This window comes from Rhinatrema bivittatum, chromosome 10, assembly GCF_901001135.1.
Source record: "Rhinatrema bivittatum chromosome 10, aRhiBiv1.1, whole genome shotgun sequence".
Classification (NCBI taxonomy): Eukaryota; Metazoa; Chordata; class Amphibia; order Gymnophiona; family Rhinatrematidae; genus Rhinatrema; species Rhinatrema bivittatum.
The window spans coordinates 124,573,671-124,599,292 of NC_042624.1; the positions used below are offsets into that span (position 1 = coordinate 124,573,671).

The 25,622-nt window shown below is 46.6% G+C and overlaps 1 protein-coding gene across 2 annotated transcripts in view; it reads right to left on the minus strand.

The window, feature by feature from the left end:
- Window positions 1-25,622, minus strand: part of ARTN (artemin) — a 154,269-nt gene that overhangs the window by 22,645 nt on the left and 106,002 nt on the right. The window contains exons 1-2 of one of the 2 annotated variants that reach the window (XM_029618874.1): window positions 17,234-17,607; window positions 12,355-12,428 (exon numbers count right to left, since the gene is read on the minus strand). In XM_029618874.1, the coding sequence (XP_029474734.1) occupies window positions 12,355-12,402 (48 nt within the window). In that variant the 5' untranslated portion in view covers window positions 12,403-12,428; window positions 17,234-17,607. Of the gene's footprint in view, window positions 1-12,354; window positions 12,429-17,233; window positions 17,608-25,622 lie in introns of those variants that run through there. The other variant, XM_029618875.1, reaches the window with a different exon arrangement.

Below are 25,622 nucleotides of genomic sequence, written 5' to 3' on the forward strand. Positions count from 1 at the left end.
CGGCTTATTAACTCCTGTGGACGCTGTCCACCTCAGCCGGCCCAAGGGTCCACTATTGACTTTACTCATAACATAACAGTTTGCAAAGGCCATGGACTCGGCGGACTCCGCTCCTATGCAGGCCATCCCTGGCATGGCCCAAAGAATCCAGCAGCAACAGCAATGTCTGGAAGTCTTGGCTGCTACGGTGGATCGCCTAGCCAGTCGCTTGGACGCCAATCCTCCACCGCTGGCACCACCCCCGCCTCCACTGGCGGTTCAAGCTCCCGCACAGACTCAGCTTCCAGCGCCTACTCGATACTCCGGGGATGCCAGATCGTGCAGGGCGTTTTTGAATCAGTGCTTCATCCGCTTCACGTTGCTACCAGGGCAGTTCCCGTCTGATGCCGTCAAGGTAGCATATATTTTGTCTCTGCTCGATGGGAGGGCTATGCTATGGGCCTCTCCCATGTGGGAGAAACAGGACGCCATGCTGCACAACTTGCAGGATTTCGTGACTCACTTCAAAACAGACTTTTGATGAGCCAGCTCGTGCTACCACTGCTACCACTGAAATTCTACAGCTACGACAAGGATCCCGCTCTCTGGCGGAGTACGCTATTGAATTTCGTACTCTGGCGATGGAACTCGGCTGGCAGGATGACTGTTTGCGGGGTATTTTCCTGGAAGGTCTTGCAGGTCGTATCAAAGACGAGCTGATGGCTCGCGACCTGCCCCTCACTCTGAACGGGGTGATAGACTTGGCCGGGAGGATTGACCGGCGATTGCAGCAACGAGCTAAGGAGGGTCGAGTTCCTCGTCGGCCTGTCTCATTGGCACCCTCCTTCTCCAGGTCTCTGACTGTACCTCACAAGACACCATCAGCCTCCCACAGCTCCTCAGAGGAACTTATGCAGCTTGGACGGGCACCGCTAACCGAGGAGGAGAAGACACGACGCCGCACTCTGGGCCTGTGCTTATACTGCGGCACTAAGGGTCATTTCCTGGGTCAATGTCCTGCGAGACCGGGAAATGCTCGAGTCTAGGGAGAGATGAGGAGGTTCCCCTAGGCTATGTTAATGCTACTCCTCAATGTACAGTTCCTATAACGCTGGAATATCCAGGTGGCTCCTTGCAGACTCTAGCTTTCATTGATTCCGGAGCCGGAGGGAACTTTATCTGGAGAGAACTGGTACACCAATTAGGACTACCTACTAAGCGCCGGATACCTCCGTTACGGGTTACCTCTATCCGGGGAACCCCTCTACCTGGATCCATTTCTGAAACCACGATGCCTCTCACTTTACGGACGGGAGTGCTTCACACTGAGACAATCTCCTTTTTGCTACTGGATAAATCGGTGCACCCTGTGGTCCTGGGACTCCCTTGGTTGCAACAACATGCTCCGGTGATCCATTGGGACTCTCTCCAAATTGCGCAATGGAGTCCTTCCTGTTTCCAGAATTGCCTGGATCCCGTTCCTAGACCGGAGATATTACTCTCTCACTCTGCCCTGGACCTTCCTTTGCCGTACCAGGATTACGCTGACGTGTTCTCCAAACAAAAAGCTGAACTGCTTCCATGCCATCGGCCCTTCGATTGTGCCATTGATTTACTACCTGGTTCCACTCCCCCGCGGGGTAGGGTATACCCTCTTTCTCTGCCAGAAACCCATGCAATGTCAGACTACATTACGGAGAATCTTGCCAAAGGGTTCATTCGCCCTTCGCACTCTCCTGCAGGAGCAGGATTCTTTTTTGTATCCAAAAAAGATGGCTCCCTCCGGCCGTGCATAGACTATCGAGGTCTGAACTCCATCACTAAGAAAGATCGCTATCCCTTGCCTCTGATCCCAGAACTGCTCGATAGACTTCAGGGGGCCAAGATCTTTACAAAATTGGATTTACGTGGAGCATACAATTTGGTTCGTATTCGTCCCGGTGACGAGTGGAAGACAGCGTTCAACACGCGAGATGGACATTACGAATACTTAGTAATGCCTTTCGGCTTATGTAATGCCCCTGCTGTCTTCCAGAATCTGATGAATGAGGTACTCCGAGAGATGCTTCATTCTTTCGTCATAGTGTACCTTGATGACGTTCTGATCTATTCCCAAGATCTCTCCTCCCATCGCCAACACGTCAAACAGGTCTTACAGGCTCTAAGAGACAATCATCTATACGCTAAATTTGAAAAATGTCAGTTTGAGCGCGAGTCGCTTCCGTTCTTGGGATATATTGTTTCCTCGTCCGGTTTCCAGATGGACCCAGAGAAGGTGGCGGCCATTGTCAAATGGCCTCGCCCGTCTGGCCTGAAGGCGCTACAGCGATTCCTTGGATTCGCCAATTTTTACAGGCATTTTATACCACATTACTCCCAGAAGGTAGCTCCTCTCACGGCGCTTACTCGCAAAGGGGTTAACGCTCACGATTGGTCCACTACCGCCTCGGCTGCCTTTGAAGACTTAAAACAAGCATTCCTAGACGCTTCCTGCCTACGACACCCAGATCCACAACGACCCTTCATCCTGGAGGTCGATGCCTCGAATCTGGCTGTTGGAGCGGTGCTCAGTCAACACGATACTTCGGGCAAATTGATGCCATGTTCTTACTTCTCTAAAAAGTTTTCGCCTGCTGAATGTAACTATGGCATCGGAGGCAAAGAACTCTTAGCCATCAAGTTGGCCTTCGAGGAGTGGAGGCAATGGCTGGAGGGGGCTAATCATCCGGTGACAGTGTACACTGATCACAAAAATTTATTGTACTTGGCCCAAGCTCAACGACTAAACTCGCGGCAAGCAAGATGGTCACTCTTCTTCAGTCGTTTCAATTTCATCCTCAAGTTTCGACCAGCTGAGAAGAACGTTCGAGCCGATGCTCTATCTCGTACCTATCAGCCGGAAGAAGAGGACGACTCTCCACGAACCATCCTGGATCCTGCCTGTGTTCAAATAACTACCACTTCCATTGCTTCCTCAAATAAGACTACCGTTCCTAAGAGGCTTCGGAGGAAAGTCTTGTCTTGGGGCCATGACTCCTTGACCGGGGGACATGCTGGTAGACTAAGAACATTGGATCTTATAAATCGTTTCTATTGGTGGCCTGGTCTTTGACGTGATGTTTCCCTTTACGTGAATTCTTGCCCCACTTGCGCCCTGCAGAAACCGCTTAATGGCCCTCCGAGAGGGTTTCTACAACCGTTACCTATACCCACGGAACCCTGGACACATATTGCTACTGATTTTATGGTGGAACTCCCGCCTTCGCAAGGCAAGACTGTGGTATGGGTCACGGTGGACCGCTTCTCTAAAATGGCTCACTTTGTGCCTTTGCCCAAATTACCTTCCGCCACTGAACTGGTTTCTCTGTTCACACACCATGTATTCCGTATTCATGGTCTGCCTCAGGACATTGTATCTGACAGAGGCCCTCAATTCACAGCCAGGTATTGGAAAGCCTTATGCAAAAAATTTAAGATCCAGCTGAGTTTCTCCTCCGCTTTCCACCCGCAAAGTAATGGGCAAACCGAACGCATGAATCGTTCATTAAAGTTGTTCCTACGAGCGTTCATTAACCACAAACAAGATAATTGGGTGGAGCTTTTGCCTTGGGCAGAATTCGCCTATAATAATCAAATACATACGGCGACGGGGAAATCCCCTTTTCAAATTGTGTACGGTAAACAGCTCAAACCACCGTTACCTCTACCAGTACCAACCTCCTCACCAGCTGCTCAATTGACCGCGGACCAATTGAGTAAACTTTGGTCCTCTACTCAACACCGACTTCAGAAAGTCGCACGCACTTCTAAACGCTACTATGATCGACACCGAAAACCGGCATTCGCTTTTTTTCCCAGGCGATCGAGTGTGGCTTAGTACAAAGAACATTCATCTGAGGCAACCTTCCAAGAAGCTCTCACCCAAGTTCTGTGGTCCTTTCCGCGTTGCAGAGAGGGTAGGGCTGGTCTCTTACCGTCTACGACTCCCAACCACTTTACGCATTCATGATGTCTTTCACGTCTCCCTCTTAAAACCAGTGATTCTTTCCAGATTCCACCCCAGGCCTCTTGAGGACGCTTCCATCACTACGGATGAGGATCCTACGTTTCAGGTACGAGAGGTCCTGGATGCTCGCTTCGCCAACAGACGTTGGGAATATTTGCTAGCCTGGGAAGGTTGTGGAGACGAAGACAATACGTGGGAGCCTGCCCGCAACATCTTGGACAAGACTCTTCTGCAGCAATATCATCTGGACCATCCTGACAGGCCAAGCCCTCTGAAGAGGGGGCGTAAAGGGGGGGGTACTGTTGCAGTCCTGGTCGCTAGGCTAGCGACCGGGTCCTTACCTTTCTCCTGCCTCCCCCGGTCTCGCTGCAATCCGTTGCTCCTGGGGCCTGCAGGGCCGCATGGCAGCGTCTCTCTCCACGTGGAGACGCTGCCGAAGGACGATTCTGACTCCTCCCACTGCCAGGCAACGCGCGCGCGTGAGCAGGGGGCTCTTAAAGGTCCAGCACCCGGAAGTGCTGAACCGCCCTGTTCCTGACGTCAGACGCTGGCTGGCTATTTAAACCATTGTCTGACTTCCTTGCTTTGCCTTTGCAACGAGGTCGCTCTCCTGAGTGCTTAGTTGCTTCCCAGCGTTGCTTCCAGCTCTGGTTCCTGCTTGTTCCAGCCGTGCCTTGCTTCCAGCTCTGGTTCCTGCTTGTTCCAGCCGTGCCTTGCTTCCAGCTCCGGTTCCAGCCGTGCCTTGCTTCCAGCTCCGGTTCCAGCTTGTCCCAGCCGTGCCTTGCTTCCAGGTCAGGTTCTGTTTGGTCCTGCTGTGCCTTGGTTCCAGCTCTGGGCTCCACTTGCTGTCTACATATCCTGACTCCAGCTCCGGTTCCTGATTCTCCTTTGTCTTCAGCCAGCCACGAACCTTGGTCTTCTTCACGATTCTCCTTTGTCTTCAGCCAGCCACGAACCTTGGTCTTCTTCACGATTCTCCTTTGTTTTCAGCCAGCCACGAACCTTGGTCTTCTTCACGATTCTCCTTTGTCTTCAGCCAGCCACGAACCTTGGTCTTCTTCACGATTCTCCTTTGTCTTCTGCCAGCCTCGAACCTTGGACTCTTTCACGATTCTCCTAAGTCCCAGCGACTCGGACCCCTACGGGCTCCTCCTGGGGGGGTCTCGGGTTTCCAGGGTGAAGACGCCACCAGTCTGCTCCAGCTGAGTGCCGCCTCCCGGCTTATTAACTCCTGTGGACGCTGTCCACCTCAGCCGGCCCAAGGGTCCACTATTGACTTTACTCATAACATAACATGCAGACTATTGCTAGATAGTGACAAGAGATGTTCCATTTAATGAATCCAAGAGACAAGCCAAGAAGAGCTGTTTCCACTAAATAACAACCAAACTATGCACATATATATACTGTACATAATAGTTTTTGGTCTTTTGTTTCATAGGAAATTTTATTTCTATAATCCTTTTGCTGATTTAATTTTTAAAAAGTTACATAAACAGGACAGGTGAAAAATTGTGCAACCATAAATATACGAAAAGTCCCAAGTTTACTATTTATGAATAAAACTTTACCATCTGCTCAACAGACAGACATAAAATGTAAAAACAAATATCATGGAAACAGTAGCCAATCAGTTGGTTTAATTGTCATATTTGAATTCGGCACATCAACATCAATAATAAATGGCACATTTTATCGCTGAAGCAGGCGACTTCTACAAATTTGTATACCAGTAATATTGGCCTCCCTGAACTTTTGTTTGAAAAATGAACATTTAGTCTACCTCAATATGACTTGCATCCCAAATAGTTTCTCTGTGCTATCTAACGTGAACAGACACAAAGTGCAATAAAACTGCAGACCTAAGCCTAGGATGGGGCAGGGTTGGAATTCTTCATCCTTAGTAAACAGGATACAGACAATGAGCAGAGGCTTCCATGTGCAACAGGTTTCTGAGACACTACAAGAAGAGTCAGGATTTAAGTTGTTCTAGCAGTTCTGCTCCCAGGGATGGCACTACAGAAGGATATTGCTCCACTGCAATATCATGTAAATGGAACCTACTTTGAAGAGAGAGCTGAGTTAAATGGAGCGCCACAAGGATCGGTGTTGGGACTGGTTCTGTTCAGTATCTTTGTGAGAACATTGCGGAAGGGATAGAAGGTAAGGTTTGTCTATTTGCAGATGATGCTAACATCTGCAACAGAGTGGACACACCTGAAGGAGTAGAGAGAATGAAAAATAATTTAAGAAAGCTGGAAGAATGGTCAGAGATTTGGCAGCTGGGATTCAGTGCCAAGAAATGCAGTCATGCATCTGGGATGCGGTAATCCAAAAGAGCTGTATGTGTTTGGGGGGGGGGGGGGGGGGGGTGAAAGAAAGATGTGCATGAACCGAGGGATCTTGGGGTGATAATGTCTGATCTGAAGATGGCGAAGCAATATGATAAGGCGATAGCTAAAGCCAGAAGAATGTTGGGCTACATAGAGAGAGGAAAAACCAGTAAGAAAAAGGAGGTTAATAAATTCTATTCTATTAAAAAAATGAGGTGATGATGCCCTTGTACAGATCCTTGGTGAGGCTTCACTTTGAGTGAGGTGAAGGGTTTGTATCATAAGACCTATGAGGAGACGCTGAAGGATCTGAATATGCATACCCTGGAAGAGAGGAGATATAGGGGAGATATGGTACAGACCTTCAGATACCTAAAAGATTTCAATGATGCATGAACTTCAAACCTTTTCTGTTGGAAAGAAAACAATGGGGCCTCTGGGGAGGAGTCAAAGATGGCTGCCGGAGGACGCTAACGGCTTCTGCTCTGCTTTTCTATTTCCTTGCTATTATCGGGTTTCCTTTGATTTTTCAATAGCAATGCCGCACAAAAGAAAAGGAAAAATTAGTGTTTCCTCCGGACTCTCCTGGACCAGCAGGGCAGAGATACATCACCCAATATGCGTTTCCTGGCTCCGAAATGAGGGCTGTTAGTGCCGCTGCTGAAATGCAGAGAGGAGCTGCGTATTCACCAGGCGAAGTGATCTTAAGCTTACCTGATCCCCAAGGTCCGCTGTGTAGCTCTCCCCTCCGAGAAATCAGCTTGGCTGTGCTGTAGGACCGAAGTGCCACTGAACAGACACAGCATGGAGGACTAGCCGACCAAACGGTAGCTGGGACGGACCCACCCCCTCAGACTGCTGGCCATGAGACCCCGGAGAGGGGAGGTGTGAGTACTGGAATCGAATCTCTAGAAACAACAGGAGAAAGATCGCGTCTGGAGGAGGTAGGAGAGAACATCTTGGTTCCCCTGGAGATTGTGAAACCAGCGGTAATAACTTTGGAGTCCCTTTGGGACTTGATGGTAGGAATGGCCCAATCAATCAGTGCACAGTCGTTTCCAGGGAAAATTTGAAAAAAGAATAGACTCGGTAGAAAAAGATCATTCTAAGATGTTACAGGATCATTCTAATATTATACTGACTTTGATAATATCAAAGAAGTTCAAGATATGAATAATACTCTCATGAAGGATCATATGATGTCTCTTAGGAGACTTGAATCGATACAGAACTACCTGAGACATCTGAATATAAGAATGATTAACTTTCCTAAAATTATTAGGGAACCACCATTGGTGATTTTCAAGAGATATGTGAATAAGACTCTAAAAATTCCTATGGAAATGATTCCACCGGTAAAAAGAAAAATCTCATTTTTGCCTACTAGAAAGAGTCCCTCCCAGACACCCTTGTTGGGAGTTAGGGATGATTTTATTAACCTTACAGACTACCTGGAGAACTCTAGTGTGGAAGTCACAGAACATGCTGTTCTCTTTATTTCCTTTTTCACTGAGCATGAGATGAGCCAGCTGATGAAAGCTTATTTCAAAAATATAAATGTCCCTTTCATGGGAGGAGTGGTAAGGGTCTATCCAGATCTTTCAAGAACCACTCAACAATGCAGAAAGGTTTTCCTGTCTATGTGACCCGAAGCATTGGCTAAGGGTGCAAGTTTTCTACTTTGCTTCCCATGTAAATGTGTCCTAAAATCAGCTGGGACTTATGTTCTTATGTTCTTATGTTCTTATATTTTTTTCATGCCAGAACAACTGAGATAGTTCCTAAATGGGAGGGCATAGATCTGCAGTTATAAGGGGGTCTAATAATTAATAATTCGGAGTGACTGGCAATAATGTAAAAGTATAATTGTGATGTCTATACTCCTCAGTTTTTCCTATTCTTCTCCCCCTCCTATGTTTCCAATGTAATTATGAGAAACATAGAAACATAGAAATGACGGTAGAAGAAGACCAAATGGCCCATCCAGTCTGCCCAGCAAGCTTCACACATTTTTTCTCTCATACTTATCTGTTTCTCTTAGCTCTTGGTTCTATTTCCCTTCCACCCCCACCTTTAATGTAGAGAGCAGTGATGGAGCTGCATCCAAGTGAAATATCTAGCTTGATTCGTTAGGGGTAGTAGCCGCCGCAATAAGCAGGATTCATTAAGATAATGTTATATACATGATGAATGTATGTAATTTGTTGTTGTGATATTACTTTATTTCATTGTTTCATTTGCAAAGGAGTTCTTTGTATTTTTATTTCTTTGTATTATTTATTATTTATTTATTTATTTATTTATGCTATATTTATTTATTTATGTAATATTATTTATGTATGTAATATTATATTATGTATGTAATATTATGTAATAATAAATATTATATATATATATATATACATATATTACATACATATATTATTATTACATACATAATACACAATATATTATATTACATACATATATATATAAATATATTACATACATATATTACATACATATATATATATGTATGTAACATTATGTAATAATAAATATTATTATGTATGTAATATTATTTATTTATTTATTATTTATTTATGTAATATTTATTTGTATTAATAGAAATATTTGTATTTCTTTGTATTGACCTGCTGTATAGCGCTCTATACAGTAAAATGGGTTGCACGGGCCTAACGCTTCACGGATGCTTCTTGGACGCAGCTTGCATTTGCATGATATTTCAATACGGTATTGAGCGGTAGGTGAGCCGGACTGTGCGTGCGGCAACCGCGGGTGAGCCTGGCACTAACGCAGCTCTTCCTACCGCTCCTTATTGTATCGGCCTATTAGACGGCAGGGGGGAAAGAGGAATTGGATTCAGACAACAACCAAGGGCCCTGACTTCCATGGACTTGGATACTGATATGCAGACCTAAGGGAAAAAGCATAGGATTGCTTCTACGGCCAAGTCCTAAAGGAAACAAAGAAAGCATGCAGGGGGGTAACTTGCTGGTGCAGCACTTACTACCCTTAACCAAATTGTTGTGAGTGATTGTTTAGTGGACCCTTGGGCCGACCTGTAAGAGACTGGGGAGAGGTGTACTATAGTTTCTAGTGAGTGACAGGTCGGGAGGCGGATACCAGGCAGGAGCTGGATGTGAGCTTCACCCTGGAAGCCGGTACTCCCCTGGGAGGAGCCCGTAGGAGCCCAGCTGCTGGGACTTAGGTGGTTCACCCTGAAAGCCGGTACTCCCCAGGGAGGAGCCCGTAGGAGCCCGGCCGCTGGGACTTAGGAGATCACGGAAGCTGGAGCAGGCAGGCAGGGATCAGGAGTCAGGCAGGTACTGAAGCAGGCTGGAACTGGAGCAAGCAGAAGCTGCAGCGGGACTGGCTACTGGAACCAGACAGGAGTTGAAGCAGGACTGGCGGCTGAAGCCAGACAGGAGCGGAAGCAGGACTGGCTACTGGAACCAGACAGGAGCTGAAGCAGGACTGGTGGCTGGAACCAGACAGGAGCTGAAGCAGGACTGGCGGCTGGAGTCAGACAAGAGCGGAAGCAGGACTGGCTACTGGAACCAGACAGGAGCTGAAGCAGGACTGGCTACTGGAACCAAGCTGGAGCTGAAGCAGAACAGGTTACCTCAAGCAAGCCAGACAGAAGCAAGACTTGGGCACGGAGTGAAGCAAGTCTCAGGCAGGAACGGAGTTGCTAACGCTATAGCACACTCCGGGGCACGGTGCAACAGAGAACCGCAAGGAACCCGTTGCAAGGCAAAGTCCTGGGCTCAGCGGCGACCTTACATAGGCCGCGGCGTCTGACGTCGCGGATAGGGCGGAGCTTTCAGTGGCGGGAAATGGCCTTCATAAGCACGCTTGCGCGTGCGCGCCTAGGGAGAAGGCATCCAGGCAGGGCTTCTCGGCGGCGTCCCCCCTGCGGGGATGCCACGAAACAGGCCGCAGACCCTCAGAGACGGGCCGGGACCAAGGAGGTAAGGGCCTAGTCGCGACTGCCGCGACTGGGACCACAACACAAATAAACCTTGATACTTTTGATGCAACTCCAATATTACTCTGTGCTTTAGCGGCAGGGGAAAAGGGGAATTGGATTTAGAGAGCAACCATCGAGGGTTCCGACTTTTATGGTCTGCGGAACTGATAAGCATGGGGGTAACCAACACAGTGCAGTGGTTACTACCTTAAATAGAAGCATGCGATTATTTATTTATTTATGTATTTAAAAACTTTTCTATACTGTCGTTTAGTAGTATACCATCACAACGGTTTACAGACAGGCACATAAATAAGTCTGGTTAGGATTATAAATTAGCTAGTAGGTGCCAATACATTTTCGGTTACATGATTCAAATAATATACACTATCTGGATCGTGGATTGGAAATTCCATTTATATGACTAATAGATTACTACCCTTAACCAATAAACCTTGATGCTTTTGATGCAACTGCAATAACGCTCTCTGCTTCTAAGGAGGTGCGTGGGGCCTTAAAGGAAAGAGAAATTCGGATTCAGGGACAAGCAACATGATCCATGACTTTTTTACAATCTGGGGTACTGATGCTCAGACATTAAGTTAAAAACACATGACTGCTTCTACGGCCAAGTCCATAAGCAAAGCACGTCAAGCAAAACTGACTGATACATGGGGGTAACCTGCACGGCATGGCAGATACTACCATGGGAAGCTTGCTGGGCTGTCTGGATGGACCATTGGTCCTTTTCTGCAGTCAGTTCTACGTTTCTATGTGTGATAGGTATTATATTCCCCTGGTCAATAAAAGGAGGTTGGCTGTAAGGAAAACCTGGAAAGGAGATTCAGTAAGTAACAGGAGCCAGAATAAAAGTAGGACTCCAATTCTCAGAAGACACGGGTACTGGAGGGGGAGAACAACCCAGGTTTTACCTTATCGAGGGGACAAGAGCGCCTAGGTGTGATGGGAGAAGGCTGAGAGCCTGTGAGAAGGGCGGGGCAGGAACAGGAAGGAGTTCTAATAAAGCCAGAAGAAGAGATGGAGGAGAAGGAGGTGGCGGTGATGAGTAACTCTGAGGATGAGCCTGAGCTGATTGATCTGGGAGATGAGTGGTGGAGACCCTCCAGAAGAGGATACGCTTGGGTAGTCTGCAGGTCAGGAGCTTTAAGCAAACACTGCCATGGGTGGATGTAGTTGCAGCCATAGTGAAAGGGGAATCACAAACCCAAGCTAGAAACTATGGTGGGAGGTGGCAGTAGGACCTGGTTCCCTTAGAACCAGGCCCATAGAGCACAAGCCATGCCTAGGTTGTGAAGGAATCAACTGTGAGCAGCATGCTGAAGAATTAAGGAAAGAGTTGCTTTGTTATTGTATGATTTTGGGACTGATGTTTTTTGATAAAGTAAAGCTATAGGGACTTTAAACTACCGGGATAGCCAGAGACTATTTTTGTTTAAGCCCAGTTTGCCAACTGGGGTAAGAGTACCCAGATCCATAAATGTGACACCCTGGAAGGAAAGGGGTAAAATAAGGCTATAGAGACTTTAAACTATTGGGACAACCTGGGACTATGTTTAAGCCCAGCTCACTAACTGGGGTAAGAGAATCCAGATCCATCACAGTGACATCCTGGAAGGAACAAGGTAAAAGTAGACAATAGAGACTGGAATACCTGGCCTGGGGAGCCTGTGGGAGAAGAACCGGGGTAAGTTGCAAGGAGGAGTCGGGCAGTGGCATTGAGGAGAAAATCCCTCAGAGACAACCAGTGGTTCAGTTTTCTTGTTTAACTAGAGATTCCCAGCAGATTGGGACTGAAGAGAGTGGCTGGTGGTACGAACCCACAACACATGTTAAACTTTGCTTAACTCTCTGGACTCAACAGACAGGCAAAATATATTAACAAAGTACTTTCATTCAAGATAGCTTCCCATCAGAATGTCATAAAGCTTTCTCCTCCTTACCCCCTGGAATTCATCTGCATACTATTGCTAGCACAGGGATCATTTTTGGATGTCAGATGTAGAAATATGAATACTGTTGTATATCAGAAAAATTATATTCACCTTGCAGCTCTGGTGATGATTTTTCCCGAATACTAATCCTCTTCCCATAAATGTCAGCTTCAGCTCCTTCCTTTCTGAAATGACAAAGGAACCTGTGTAAAACAAAACCCCTATCCAGTCTCATCAGCGTATCCAACCACAGGCTAACCCTGTTCCCACCTAATCACCATTTTGCGTGCCTTCCCATCCCATCCCCACGCTGAATTTCTGCCCACCTTATTTGAAGGCTGCACCTCTTCTCACTTCATCCCTACAATGTGGTCCTCTCCACCTCGTCACAAGTCTATGCCCCTCCCACCTCACCTGCATACTGCATCATTCCCTACCTCATACCTATCACATGTTGTACTCAGCCATTCAAAGCAACATTATCTACATACATCTACCTGTCAGCTCTCCAATCTTATTCATATCCCTCTGCTCTCTCCTTCTTTGTGCTTTCTCTTATTCTTTATGGAATGTCTGCTAAATTTTTAATAAACTTGCCTATATTCATGACCTCATTATTGATCATTCTCTCTTTGCTCTTGCTTTGATTAAGACCTGACTTTTCCCTGACATCTTGGTTCATTGCTGTCCTATCTCATCAATGCAGTCTTTTCACACATCTTGCTCTGTTGGCCATGATAGTGATGTTGGCCTATTATGTTCCTCCTCCTGCAAGTTTTAGCCCCTTCTCCCTCCTCAGTCCTTCTCTTTCTCTTCCTTTGATGTTCATACTGTTTGCCTACTTGGCCCTCTATCCTTTTGAGTAGCTGTTGTCTATCTCTCATTCCCTGAGAAGTCCCCCTTCTCTTTCCTCACTGACTTTAACTCCTGACTTTCCTCCTTCATTGACTCATCTTCCCTTCACCCTTTGCCCTTCATGCCAATGATCTATTTGACTCCTTTGTTGCAGAACTCCTTGCCTTATAAACTCCTTGTTTGACCTCGAGCTATGCTCTAAGAACATAAGAACATGAAGAACATAAGAACATAAGAACATGAAGTTAGCAAGTAGCACATTTAAGACTAATCGGCGAAAATTCTTTTTCACTCAACGCACAATAAAGCTCTGGAATTTGTTGCCAGAGGATGTGGTTAGTGCAGTTAGTGTAGCTGGGTTCAAAAAAGGTTTGGATAAGTTCTTGGAGGAGAAGTCCATTAACTGCTATTAATCAAGTTTAGTTAGGGAATAGCCACTGCTATTAATTGCATCAGTAGCTTGGGATCTTCTTAGTGTTTGGGTAATTGCCAGGTTCTTATGGCCTGGATTGGCCACTGTTGGAAACAGGATGCTGGGCTTGATGGACCCTTGGTCTGACCCAGCATGGCAATTTCTTATCTTCTTATGTTCTTATGAACTTTGCACCCTCTCTACTTTGATCTCATCTCTCTTTTCCTTGGCTGCTCTATCACAGTCTGTTGATGAGGCAGTTTCTTCATATAACATTATATTTTTATCTGCTTTAGACATTCTCATCCTTTCAGTACTCTATCCTGTGAGGTGGAGTAAAACACAAACCTTAACTCACTCCCAAATTCTGCTTCCAACATTCCCTTACCTGCTCAGCAGAGCACCACTGGTTAAAATCCCATGCACTATTTCCTATGTATGCAAATATTTCTCATGCAAATTCATTTAGGATATCCTGAAAACCAAGCTGGCTTGGGGGGGGGGGGGGGGTGGACTGTTTTCAGCATCCCTGATTTAGGCATTTCTCTGCGTCATGGGTAGCATTGTCATTTTATTTATTTATTTATTTTTGTTGTTTTGTATACTGATATTCTGATAACAATCATAATGGTTCACAGAATAAATAAAATCATATAAAACATAAAAACTACAAAACCATATATATAATACAATTGAACATATCCTAACCCAGTAAATAAAATAAAATATAAATAATTCAATAAAAGCAAATAAAATATACAACCAAATTTCACAAAAGAGCCATTAACGTAACGGCCTCACTTTCTTATTCAGAAAAGCTCAAATAAAAAAAAAAAGGTTACTTGGAAGGCACCCTCAGGCCTAGCTGGAAACCCTTCAGGATGTTCCCACCCACTCCTAAATTTATGCCCAGTGAACATATATGCCCCCATCACATACAAGTATGTACTGCCTCATAGCCCTTGACGCCTTGCTATGTAGACCACAACGCAACGCTTCAAACCCTAACACTGAGTCTAACTCTGTCCCCATATTACAAGTGAGACACCAATAAATAAAATACTACTGAAATAAATGTTCTGTATATCAAGGAATCATTCATTGGCCTTGTCACCTCCTATATGACATAGATGTCCCATAGCTAGGAGCATTTCTCTTTGTCTACATCTCTTCCAGAAAATGAATGCCCTCGACCTGCCTCAGTGAGCAAGCACATCACACCCTCCACCATGTGAGCACATGAAATGACACACACTTGCTGTTCTCTTCACAGGTAATAACTCCTCGTCACTGTCTGAGGAAGAATAAGAGAAGATGGAACATAAGAACATAAGAAATTGCCATGCTGGGTCAGACCAAGGATCCATCAAGCCCAGCATCCTGTTTCCAACAGAGGCCAAACCAGGCCACAAGAACCTGGCAATTACCCAAACACTAAGAAGATCCCACACTACTGATGCAATTAATAGCAGTGGCTATTCCCTAAGTAAACTTGATTAATAGCCGTTAATGGACTTCTCCTCCAAGAACTTATCCAAACCTTTTTTGAACCCAGCTACACTAACTGCACTAACCACATCCTCTGGCAACAAATTCCAGAGCTTTATTGTGCGTTGAGTGAAAAAGAATTTTCTCCAATTAGTCTTAAATGTACTACTTGCAAATTTCATGGAATGCCCCCTAGTCCTTCTATTATTCGAGAGTGAATAAGCGAGTCACATCTACTCGTTCAAGACCTCTCATGATCTTAAAGGCCTCTATCATATCCCCCCTCAGCCGTCTCTTCTCCAAGCTGAACAGCCCCTGACCCAGTCCCAGCTGATGCCACCACTGGGGAGGAGCAGGATGCTCCTCCCATACCCCCTTCACCACCACGACACCCAGCGGTGGTAGGCCAGCCCATTTACTCCCAATCAAGGGTCCCGGGCCTCAGCAGTCTGATATCCCTCTCCTCATCCTGGTGGGGCTTCCTCCCTATTCTATCTAGGGAGGTAGTGATGCTGGAACTGACACTGGCAGTCCTTGCTGGCTGAGGGAGACCTGGATCTCCCTCATTTTCTTCCACCATCATCTGCTGCTCTTCCCGGGGCTCCTGAGCCAGGCTCATTGCTTGAAGCACCTGCTCTAGGCAATGAATCTGTGTCTCAGCATCCTTTTGGGGAGAGCATGCTGATCATGGTGGAAGAGATGAGACATGCAAGCCGACCTCAGGAGTCTGCTTGTTATGGTGGGTTGCCTCTTGTACAGCCACAAGCAGCTTATTGCAGAGAGGCTCTCACATACAGATACTGAGGTAATGGAGAGGTAATTGCAGAGAGGCTCTCACATACAGATACTGAGGTAATGGTATACTGTTCCTACTAGCTCCCACTTTCTGTCACCTCCAGACCTAGCACACTAGACAAGTCTTTGGGATAAGTACCACTTCCACACTATGGCTACATTCCAGGACTGGATCTTTCAGTTCTGCATACCTAGAGCCAACAAGCAACCCTTTTTAAGAGCCATTTTATTTACAGAGTCCTCTCTATGGCTTTGCATGCTGCTGTGTCACAAGTGATTCCAGAGTATATATCTGTACCAGGGGAATGCTTTCCATATAGTTTGTGGTGTATCAGGAGGTGCTCTATGAGAGCTCATGGAGCTGTTATGTTAGGCAGAAAGGAAGATCAACTGAGAAATACACATATTATATGTCATGTTAAAGTATGTTTACATTTGTAACTTACAGGGGAGCAGCCTGGTGAAGATACTGATGGACCAGAACCCAGTGACCACTGAAGGGCAGGATGGTGCTCATGGGTGCTGCCTGATTGGAGGAGGTCACAGAGGCAGCAGTAGGACTCACAGAAGAGCAGTGTCAGACCATGGGGAAGAGGAAGACCAGCCACCAGCTCCTTTCATTGACCCCAGCTATCTGGTGTGCAGCAGGAGAACAGTTTATCGGAGGAGGAATGAGTCTGTCCTTGAGAAGAGGAGATTTAGGACAATCCAGCAGAGAGACAAATGATTAACTTCAACACCAGAGTGGTGGAAGAGATAGCTGGAGATACGTGGCCTCCAGGATGCAATGTGGGACGAAGTGCAGAGCCTCGGGGAGGTTGTGTAGGAGATGCAGGGTGTTCACCATGAGCTACAGGGCCTTCGGCATTCTATAGATGCACAGATTACAGTGAGGAGGGAGATGGTGCAGATGATGCCCACCAGCTCCTCACTACGGGATGGCCCAGTGATTGCAGCCACCACCTGCATTTGCAACACTGCCAGCCTAGATAGGCCCTCCTTAGGCCAGAGCTCCACCTATATCTTTGCAGGCTACACCAGGTTCTCCACCAGCACCCATATTGCTAACAAGACCTGTAATACCACTTCTGCCCATTCAGCCTTCGGCATCCCCACTGCCATGACCATCAAGAATTGCTCCCACTTCACCGATGGAACAGGTGGCAGAAGACACAAGGCTCCCCACAGCTGACAGCCATGCTATGCTGGTAATAGAAAGCCCTGCAGCCATGTAGATGTGCCATTGCTCCCTGGTCCTAGGCCCTCCAAGGCAGCATCAGCAGTGACCGAACATCCCTGAGAAGAAGCTCCAGAGATGGGCAGGCTAAACGTTGCTGAGCTTTTCCCAAATCAGAAAGGAGGGTGCCAAAAGAAAAAACAAATTCATGTAACATAATAGTCTTCATATAGAGCACTATATTTAAATAAATACACCTTCACCTTCTAAAATGTCTTTATATCAGAGTGTTCCTTTCCTCTACAGCCTGTTGTTAACTCATGTGATGTATCTCCTGCAATTTCTCCTGACTCAGCTCTTCTTCCTTTTCATCTTGATTATCTTGCTGGCCCTCAGGAAGAAGTATGCATCTGATTTTGGCCAGGTTATGTAGCATACAGCAGGCTAGAAATATCTCACAGACTTTTGGTTGGTTGTAGAGAAAGCATCCCCCAAATCTGACCAGACAGCAGAAGTGTGTTTTGAATAGGCCAGAGGTCCTTTCGATGACTGCTCTGGTCTACTGGTGTGCCCCATTGTAGCGGATATCTGCTGCAGTCTGTGGGTTAACCAACAGGATCATGATCCAGGTTTTGAATGGGTATCCTCTGTCACCTGTAGGGGAGAAGGCAGAGAAGAGCAAAGTTAATAGGCCTTAAAGTTGGGCAGCAGAGCAGTTCACAGGACAAAGTTAGAGCAGTCCTCCTGGCCCAATGCTGTCATTCACCTAGATATGAGGGAGACAATTATAGCAGCTTTGGTTTGTGGTGGTAGGTATAAGTGCATTCCTACCTAGAAGCCAGCCCCCGGTGATGTAGCCTTCCTGGAAGTGGTCATGAATTCCAAACTGCGAGAGGATGTAGGCATTGTGAGTGGATCCCGGAAATCTGGGCATGATGTCCAGGATGATGCCCTTAGCGTTGCAGCCCACCTACATATTGAGGGAGTGGAAGCTCTTGCGGTTGTGGTAATGGCCTCGTTTGCCCCTGGTGCCCTTATAAGGACATGAGTGCAATTGATAGCCCCCAAGACAGAGGGGAAATGTGCTATTTGATAGAAATCAGTCATTATTTGATGTTGTTGATGTTTTCTCCAATGGAAGAATATATAGTGTTGCGTTTTTCTAAACAATGCAGTCAGGATGTGATCTATACCCATGGAGGTGGCAGACTGGTTGATTCCAGCTGTGACCCCTAGAGGTGTCTGGAAGGTGCTGGTGGCGAAAAATGCCAGGGCAGTAGTGACCTTGATGAGTGCTGGCAAGGCATGTCTCCTGCAGGTGGTAGATTACAGGTCCTGTTCTGACTGCTGGCATAGGTACAGTATGATTTCCTTGTTGAACCTGAATCTGCACATGACTTGATTCTTTAACAGATCCAAAAACTGTGTCCTAGTCCTGTATATTCTGTGTAAGGGCTATTTCTTCCTCCTCTGTTCTCTCTCTTTCCTCAACTGTATAGACCCGAGTACCCATAAAAGTGATGAGCAATCACTGACGCCCTCCCTTCAGTAGATCCCAGTATATCACTGTAACATGCATTCCCACAACCTCTTCAGTCATCCTGCTATCAGTTGGTATGCCTGGGCCATCTTCTCTTCTCCTTATATCCTAATTTCCTTGGTATTGTGATTTCCTCTCATGGCTTTCAATACTTTCAATTACATTCTCAAAAGTAAAAACTTAATGATACAAATGGACAACCAATTAGCCATGTTCTATGTGAACAAACAAGGAGAAACTGGATCATGGATACTATGCCAGAAAGCCTTACACATATGGCGCTAGGCGATTCAGAATGAAGCAACTCTCCAGGCATCTTACCTGCATGGCATTCAGAATACAATGGTGGACAGGCTCAGCAGAATATTCTGTCCACATGAATGATCATTTAAACCAAAATGTAGCTGATCATCTATTCAGATTATGGGGACACCCTTGGATTGACTTCTTTGCAACTAAGCAGAACTGAAAATTATATCAATTCTGCTCCATCCAATCTAGTCTCCTGCACAAGGCTCTAGAGCTTTCCTGATACCTTGGAGCACAGGCCTCGTGTATGCTTTTCCTCCAATACCACTCATATTGAAACTGATGGGAGAACAAGCCAGAATGATTCTTCTTACGCCAGCATGGCTGAGACAAGCATTCTCAAGAAGACAGCACTCTGCTGCACTCCATACTACCATCCCTCAAGCTGACTGCATGGATGTTGAATGCATGGTCTTAAAGTAGTGATCCCTTTCAGAACCAATTCAAGATATGCTGCTCTTAGCTAGAAAACAGTCTACTGGATGCAATTATTCTTTTAAATGGAAACGCTTCTCATTCCGGTGTTTCGCTTACCACACTGATCTGTTCAATTGTGATCCAAGATAACTGTTGTCTTACCTTCACTTCCTTGCATATCTGGACTTGCGGTTTCATCAGTACGAAGCATCTCGGCGCTGTCATAGCTTATCACTCTACAGAGAATGGTAGACCTATTTTCACACATCCGCTATCTCTTAAGTTCATAAAAGGCCTTATATACGTGCACACACCAATTAAAATACCACCGGTGCCCTGGGACATAAATGTACTAACTTACCTTATGCAACCTCCTTTTGAGTCCGTGGATTGGGTACCATTAAAATATCTAATCTGGAAAGTTCTTTTCTTAGTAGTGTGATGGGCATTATATTCCCCTGGCGAATGAAGAAGGTGGGCTATAAGGAAAACCTAGGAGGTAGATCCAGTAGGTAAAAGAAATCAGAATAGGAGTCAAATATCAACTCCCAGAAGGCACAGGGGCTCTGGAGGGGGAGGAACTTCCCAAATTTTACCCTATCGAGAGGATGAGAGAACTCAGGCATGGTGGGAAAAAGGTGAGAGTTTGTCAGAAGGAGGGGCTGGGCAGGAACAGAAAGGAGTTTTACTCAAAACAGATGGAGAGTCAGAGGAGATAGAGGTTGAGGTGATTAGCAACTCTGAGGATAAGCTTGAGCCGATGGACTTAGAAGACGAATGGTGGAGACCCCTCCAGGAGAGGACACCCTCATGGAGATTGCAGGTTAGCATCTTTAAGTGAGCACTGGTGTGGGGTGGATGTAGTTGCAGCTACAGTGAAAGGGGAGCATAAACCCCAGCTGCAAACTGTGGTGGGAGGTGGCAGTAGAGCCTGGTTCCCTAAGTGCCAGGCCCAATGAACATAGCCAAGCTTAGGCTGTGCAGGAACCGGTTGTGAACAGTGTGCAGAAGAATTAAAGTAAGAAGTTTCTTCCTTACCGCTGTGTTTGACAAGACAAAGCTATGACTGTTGTGCTTTGATAAGACAAAAGCTACAGAGACTAACTATCGAGAGGCCCTGAGACTTTGTTTAAGCCTAGCTCACCAATGGGAATGAGAGGATTTGAACCCGCAGCTGCAACACACTGGAAGGACCAAGGTAAGAATAAGCAATAGAGATATAACCAGGGGTTCAATGTCATTAGTAACCAGAGAATTCTAGCTGGATTATGCCTGGGAGAATGGCCAGTGGTGCACACCCACAAAAGTAGCAATCACTTCTACTCGCCAAATAAACAAATTACAAGCACTAGTTCACTACTTCCTTTACTTCAGTTTTTTTCACGATAAAGTAGTGCTCAGAACGCATCTTAAATTCCTACCCAAAGTAGTTTCTTGTTCTATTTATACCAGTCAGTAGTGCTTCCTATTGTTTATGAGGCAGAAAAGGTGCTTCATACATTAGTCTGTAAAAGAGCACTGGCGTATTACAAACGATGGACACAACCCCATAGAAATGCATCCCGACTTTTCATATCATACGATCTTAACAGACTTGGAACAAATGTGACTAAAAGAACACTTTCTAAACTGGGTTCCAAACTGCATTCAGCATTGCTATTCGGCAACTGGACTTGATGTCACTAATCCAGTCAGAGCTCACCTGGCTCGAGCAACAGCTTCATCTATTGCACACCTCAGAGATGTTCCGATTGAAGACATTTGCAAAGCAGCTATCTAGTCATTTGTGCACACTTTCACCTCTCACTACTCCATGGATTCTCTGGTTTCCACGGTCACTGTGGTGAGAAAAATTGTGCTGCACCATTTGCTACACAAATAGTCTGCTCTCCACAGTGGAATGTGGGTTGCTTGAAACAAATTCACCACTGCAACCCCACACATCATGTCTAATTCAGCTTTGCTTATTGAGGAAAAAGACAACTTTGCTTACCGTAAACAGTGTTTTCTGTAGATAGCAGGATGAATTAGCCATGAGATGTACATTCTCCTTCCTGGACAGCAGACTACCCTATTCTATCAGTTTTCAAACAGACTAAGGAGATTCAATAGCAATACCTGCGCGGAAACTCATGCACATGCTCAGTAGAGCCCCAAAACTCTATTAGCTTGGAGAGACGAGTCCATTCAGTGCCACTGGATGATGTCATCCACGGATCATGTCTACGGAAAACACCATTTACATTAAGCAAACTTGCTTTACTCGTTCCACCCACACGATTTAAAAACTTCTGACATATCCTCTCTTAGTTGTCTGTTTTCTAAGCTGAGCCCTAACCTGCATAGTCTCTCATCATAGAAGCGCCTTACCATCCCTTTTTATGTTGCCCTTCTCTGCATTTTTTCTAGTTCCACTATATCTTTCTTGTGATAGGATATACTAGAACTGCATACAATACTTAAGGGGCAGTCACACCATGGATTGATACAGAGGCAATATGATTATTTTTTATCCCAGGACAAGCAGGATGTAGTCCTCACATATGGGTGACGTCACTCACGGAGCCCTAAAGCGGGAAAGCTTTCTGTCAAAGTTTCTAGAAACTTTTGACTGGCCCTGTGAGGGCACTGAGCATGCCCAGCATGCTATGATATTCTCTGCCACAGGTGTCTCTCTTCAGTCTTCGTCTTTCCGCGCTGCAGTAAGCATCGCAGTTTAGGAGCCATTGAGAACTTCTCAATACTTTTGTGACTAAAAAGTCATATTATTTCAGATATTCTCTCTCACAATTCTCTCAAGGGGCCTTTCTTCACCGGCTGGTGAGTACCTCGGTCTCAATTTTATTCTCCTCAGGAGAAAATTTTTTTCTCACAAATTTGCTGTTTGCCTCGACGGCCGTCGATAGCAATATGGCTACAGGTTTTAAAAAACGTCTGGTATGCGCCCGTAAGATGTTGCTTACTGATCCGCATCTCGAGTGCGTAATATGTCTGGGAGAAAATCACGACGTGAAAAATTGTCCGCAATGTGCCGAAATGACGCCGAAAACCAGAAAGTCTCGACTGGAAAAAATGGAACATTTATTCCATCTCCAGTTAATACCATCGCCTTCGACGTCATCAAGATCGTCTCCGGCCGGAGCGACAAAGCGCTTGCTGCTTAAAAAATCCACCCCGGGACTGTCGGGAGATCATTCATCGTCTTCATCCACATCGACGAAATCCGTTGACCTGCAAAAGCCAAAACATAGGCATCGACATCGATGGTCATCGACGACTGAATCCACGTCCCAGGATCCGTCGACGGCAAAGCGGCCATGTTCTGGGCCTCATCCTCCGATCTCGACTTCTGATCCCCCGCAGGGTCCTGCAGCGGATCCAACGCCTCAGCCTTCGCCACCGCTTACAACTGCTCTGGTACCATCAGTTGTAACGCTGGAATTGTCTGATATCATCAGACAAGCGATATCACAGGCTTTGAGGGAACAGCTAATTCCGACGGGCTCGTCGATGCCGATACTCCAAGCATCGATGCTGGCAACTTTGCCGATGCCGGTGGGACCACTGATGCCGGTGTCCACAGTGACGCCGAGAACACTAGAGGAGTCGACGTCGACACCAAGAATAATAACCACATCGACGTCGATATATGCGCAATTGCCATCGACTACTCCCGTGTCGATGCCTATGTTGCCGCCTACATCAGGAAAAAGGCCGCTCTCGACGTCGAGACCAACTTCAGTTCCATCGAGACCAACACCGATGGATAACACTGATGTTCATGACCTACCATCCTTCCAACGTCTGCTTCAAAGGTATCAGGATGTCATAGACACCTAAAAAGCCTGGGGAGCATGTGTTTCCATCTACTCCCACTGATGACCCATTACCAGGTCCATCAGGACTACATCTTCCGCCAAGATCCACGTCAAAACCACCTTATAGACAGGAAGAAGAGGATTCCTGGGATAGTCAAGATACGGACTCCTCTTCTGAGGACTTCATGTCGGATCCCTCACCTCCAGAACCCAGAAAGAAGTCCCCACCTGAAGACCTGTCTTTCTCAAATTTCATACAGGATATGGCAGACACCATTCCTTTTAAATTGGAAGCAGAACAGGACTCAAGACAACATACTTTAGAGGTCCTGCAATTTGTGGATCCACCCAAACAAGTTTTGGCAATCCCAATTCATGAGGTGCTCTTAGACCTGCAACACCGTATCTGGGAGCATCCATCCACAGTATCATCTGTAAACAAAAGGGTAGATTCATCTTACTTGGTACAATCAGCACCAGGGTACCAAAAGGCACAACTACCACATCGATCTGTGGTAGTTGAATCTGCCCAGAAAAAATCGAAAAGAATCCACCCTCACTCCTCCACTCCACCTGGCAAGGATCATCGCTTCCTTGATTCCTTGGGAAGAAAAATCTATCACTCTTCAATGCTAAATTCAAGAATCTCTGCATACCAGCTGTACATGACACAGTATCAGAGAAATTTATGGAAGCAAATGGAGGAAATTACAAACTCTTTGCCTGAACAGCTTCAAGAACCTGCACAAGCCATAATACATAAAGGCCTGGAAGCAGGTAAACATGAAGTAAGAGCGGCCTACGACAGTTTCGACACTGCCTCCAGGACTGCAGCTGCAGGCATTGCTGCTCGCAGATATGCATGGCTCAAGGCATCCAACCTCAGGCCTGAGGTTCAGGAAAAACTTGTTGATCTTCCATGCTTGGGAGAAAACCTATTTGGAGAAAAAGTACAAGAGGCAGTACAACAACTGAAGGATCACACAAGACATTACGTCAACTGTCCCAAATACCTCAGGATCCTTCCACACAGCCTCCTCGACGACTTCCCCGCAGAGAAACAAGGAGGCCTTAATACAGGCCACACAGAGATTACTCCCAAACATCTAGGGGTAGATCCACTAGGCCTCAACAGCAACGTGCCCAAACTAGACAACCAGGGCACCTCGTACTCAACCTCCACCTTAGACAGGCCCTGTGACTGGGTTTTGAGATACTGCCCAGAGAACAAGCCACTCCTTTAAACCCTAACACACAACTTCCAGTGGGTGGAAGAGTATCCCATTTTTACACACACTGGCAAACAATAACAACAGACCAATGGGTGCTCTCTATAGTTGCTCAAGGTTACAAACTAAATTTCCTGTCAATTCCACCAGAATTTCCACCGAGAGCCTTCCCACAACAAGAGTCTCAACTAATTCCTCTACAAGCAGAATTATCCACCCTTCTGAAAATCAGGGCAATACAGTTAGTGCCCCAATCTCAGAAGGGAAGAGGATTCTACTCCCGTTACTTCCTCATTCCAAAGAAAACAGGAGGCCTACGCCCCATCCTAGACCTAACAAATCTCAACAAATTTCTAAAGAAAGAAAAATTCAGGATGGTTTCCCTAGGCACCATGCTTCCTCTTCTTCAAAAAGGAGATTGGCTTTGTTCTCTGGATCTTCAGGATGCTTATACTCACATCCCAATATACCCCCCTCATCGCAAATACCTGCGCTTCATAGTGGGTCATCAACACTTCCAATACAGAGTACTCCCTTTCAGACTTGCCTCTGCACCCAGAGTGTTCACAAAGGGGCGGATTTTAAAAGCCCTGCTCGCGTAAATCCGCCCGGATTTACGCGAGCAGGGCCTTGCGCGCCGGCGCGCCTATTTTCCATAGGCCTGCCGGCGCGCGCAGAGCCCCGGGACTCGCGTAAGTCCCGGGGTTTTTGTTGGGGGCGTGTCGGGGGCGGGGCCGATCGACGCGGCGTTTCGGGGGCAGGCCCGGGGGCGTGGTTTCGGCCCGGGGCGGTCCGGGGGCGTGGCCGTGCCCTCCGGAACCACCCCCAGGTTGCGTCTCGGCGCGCCAGCGGCCCGCTGGCGCGCGTGGATTTACTTCTCCCTCCGGGAGGCATAAATCCGTGGACAAAGGTAGGGGGGGTTTAGATAGGGCCGGGGGGGGGGTGGGTTAGGTAGAGGAAGGGAGGGGAAGGAGAGGGGAGGGCGAAAGAGAGTTCCCTCCGAGGCCGCTCCGATTTCGGAGCGGCCTCGGAGGGAACGGAGGCAGGCTGTGCGGCTCGGCGCGCGCCGGCTGCCCAAAATCGGCAGCCTTGCGCGCGCCGATCCTTGATTTTAGAAGATATGCGCGGCTACGCGCGTATCTACTAAAATCCAGCATACTTTTGTTGGCGACTAGTGCGCCAACAAAAGTACGCGAACGCGCATTTTTTAAAAATCTACCCTAAAATGTCTAGCAGTCATAGCAGCACATCTACGCAAACAAGGTGCTCATGTATTCCCATACCTAGACGACTGGCTCATCAGAAGTCAGTCTCTACAAGGAGCTCTCCATTCTCTCAA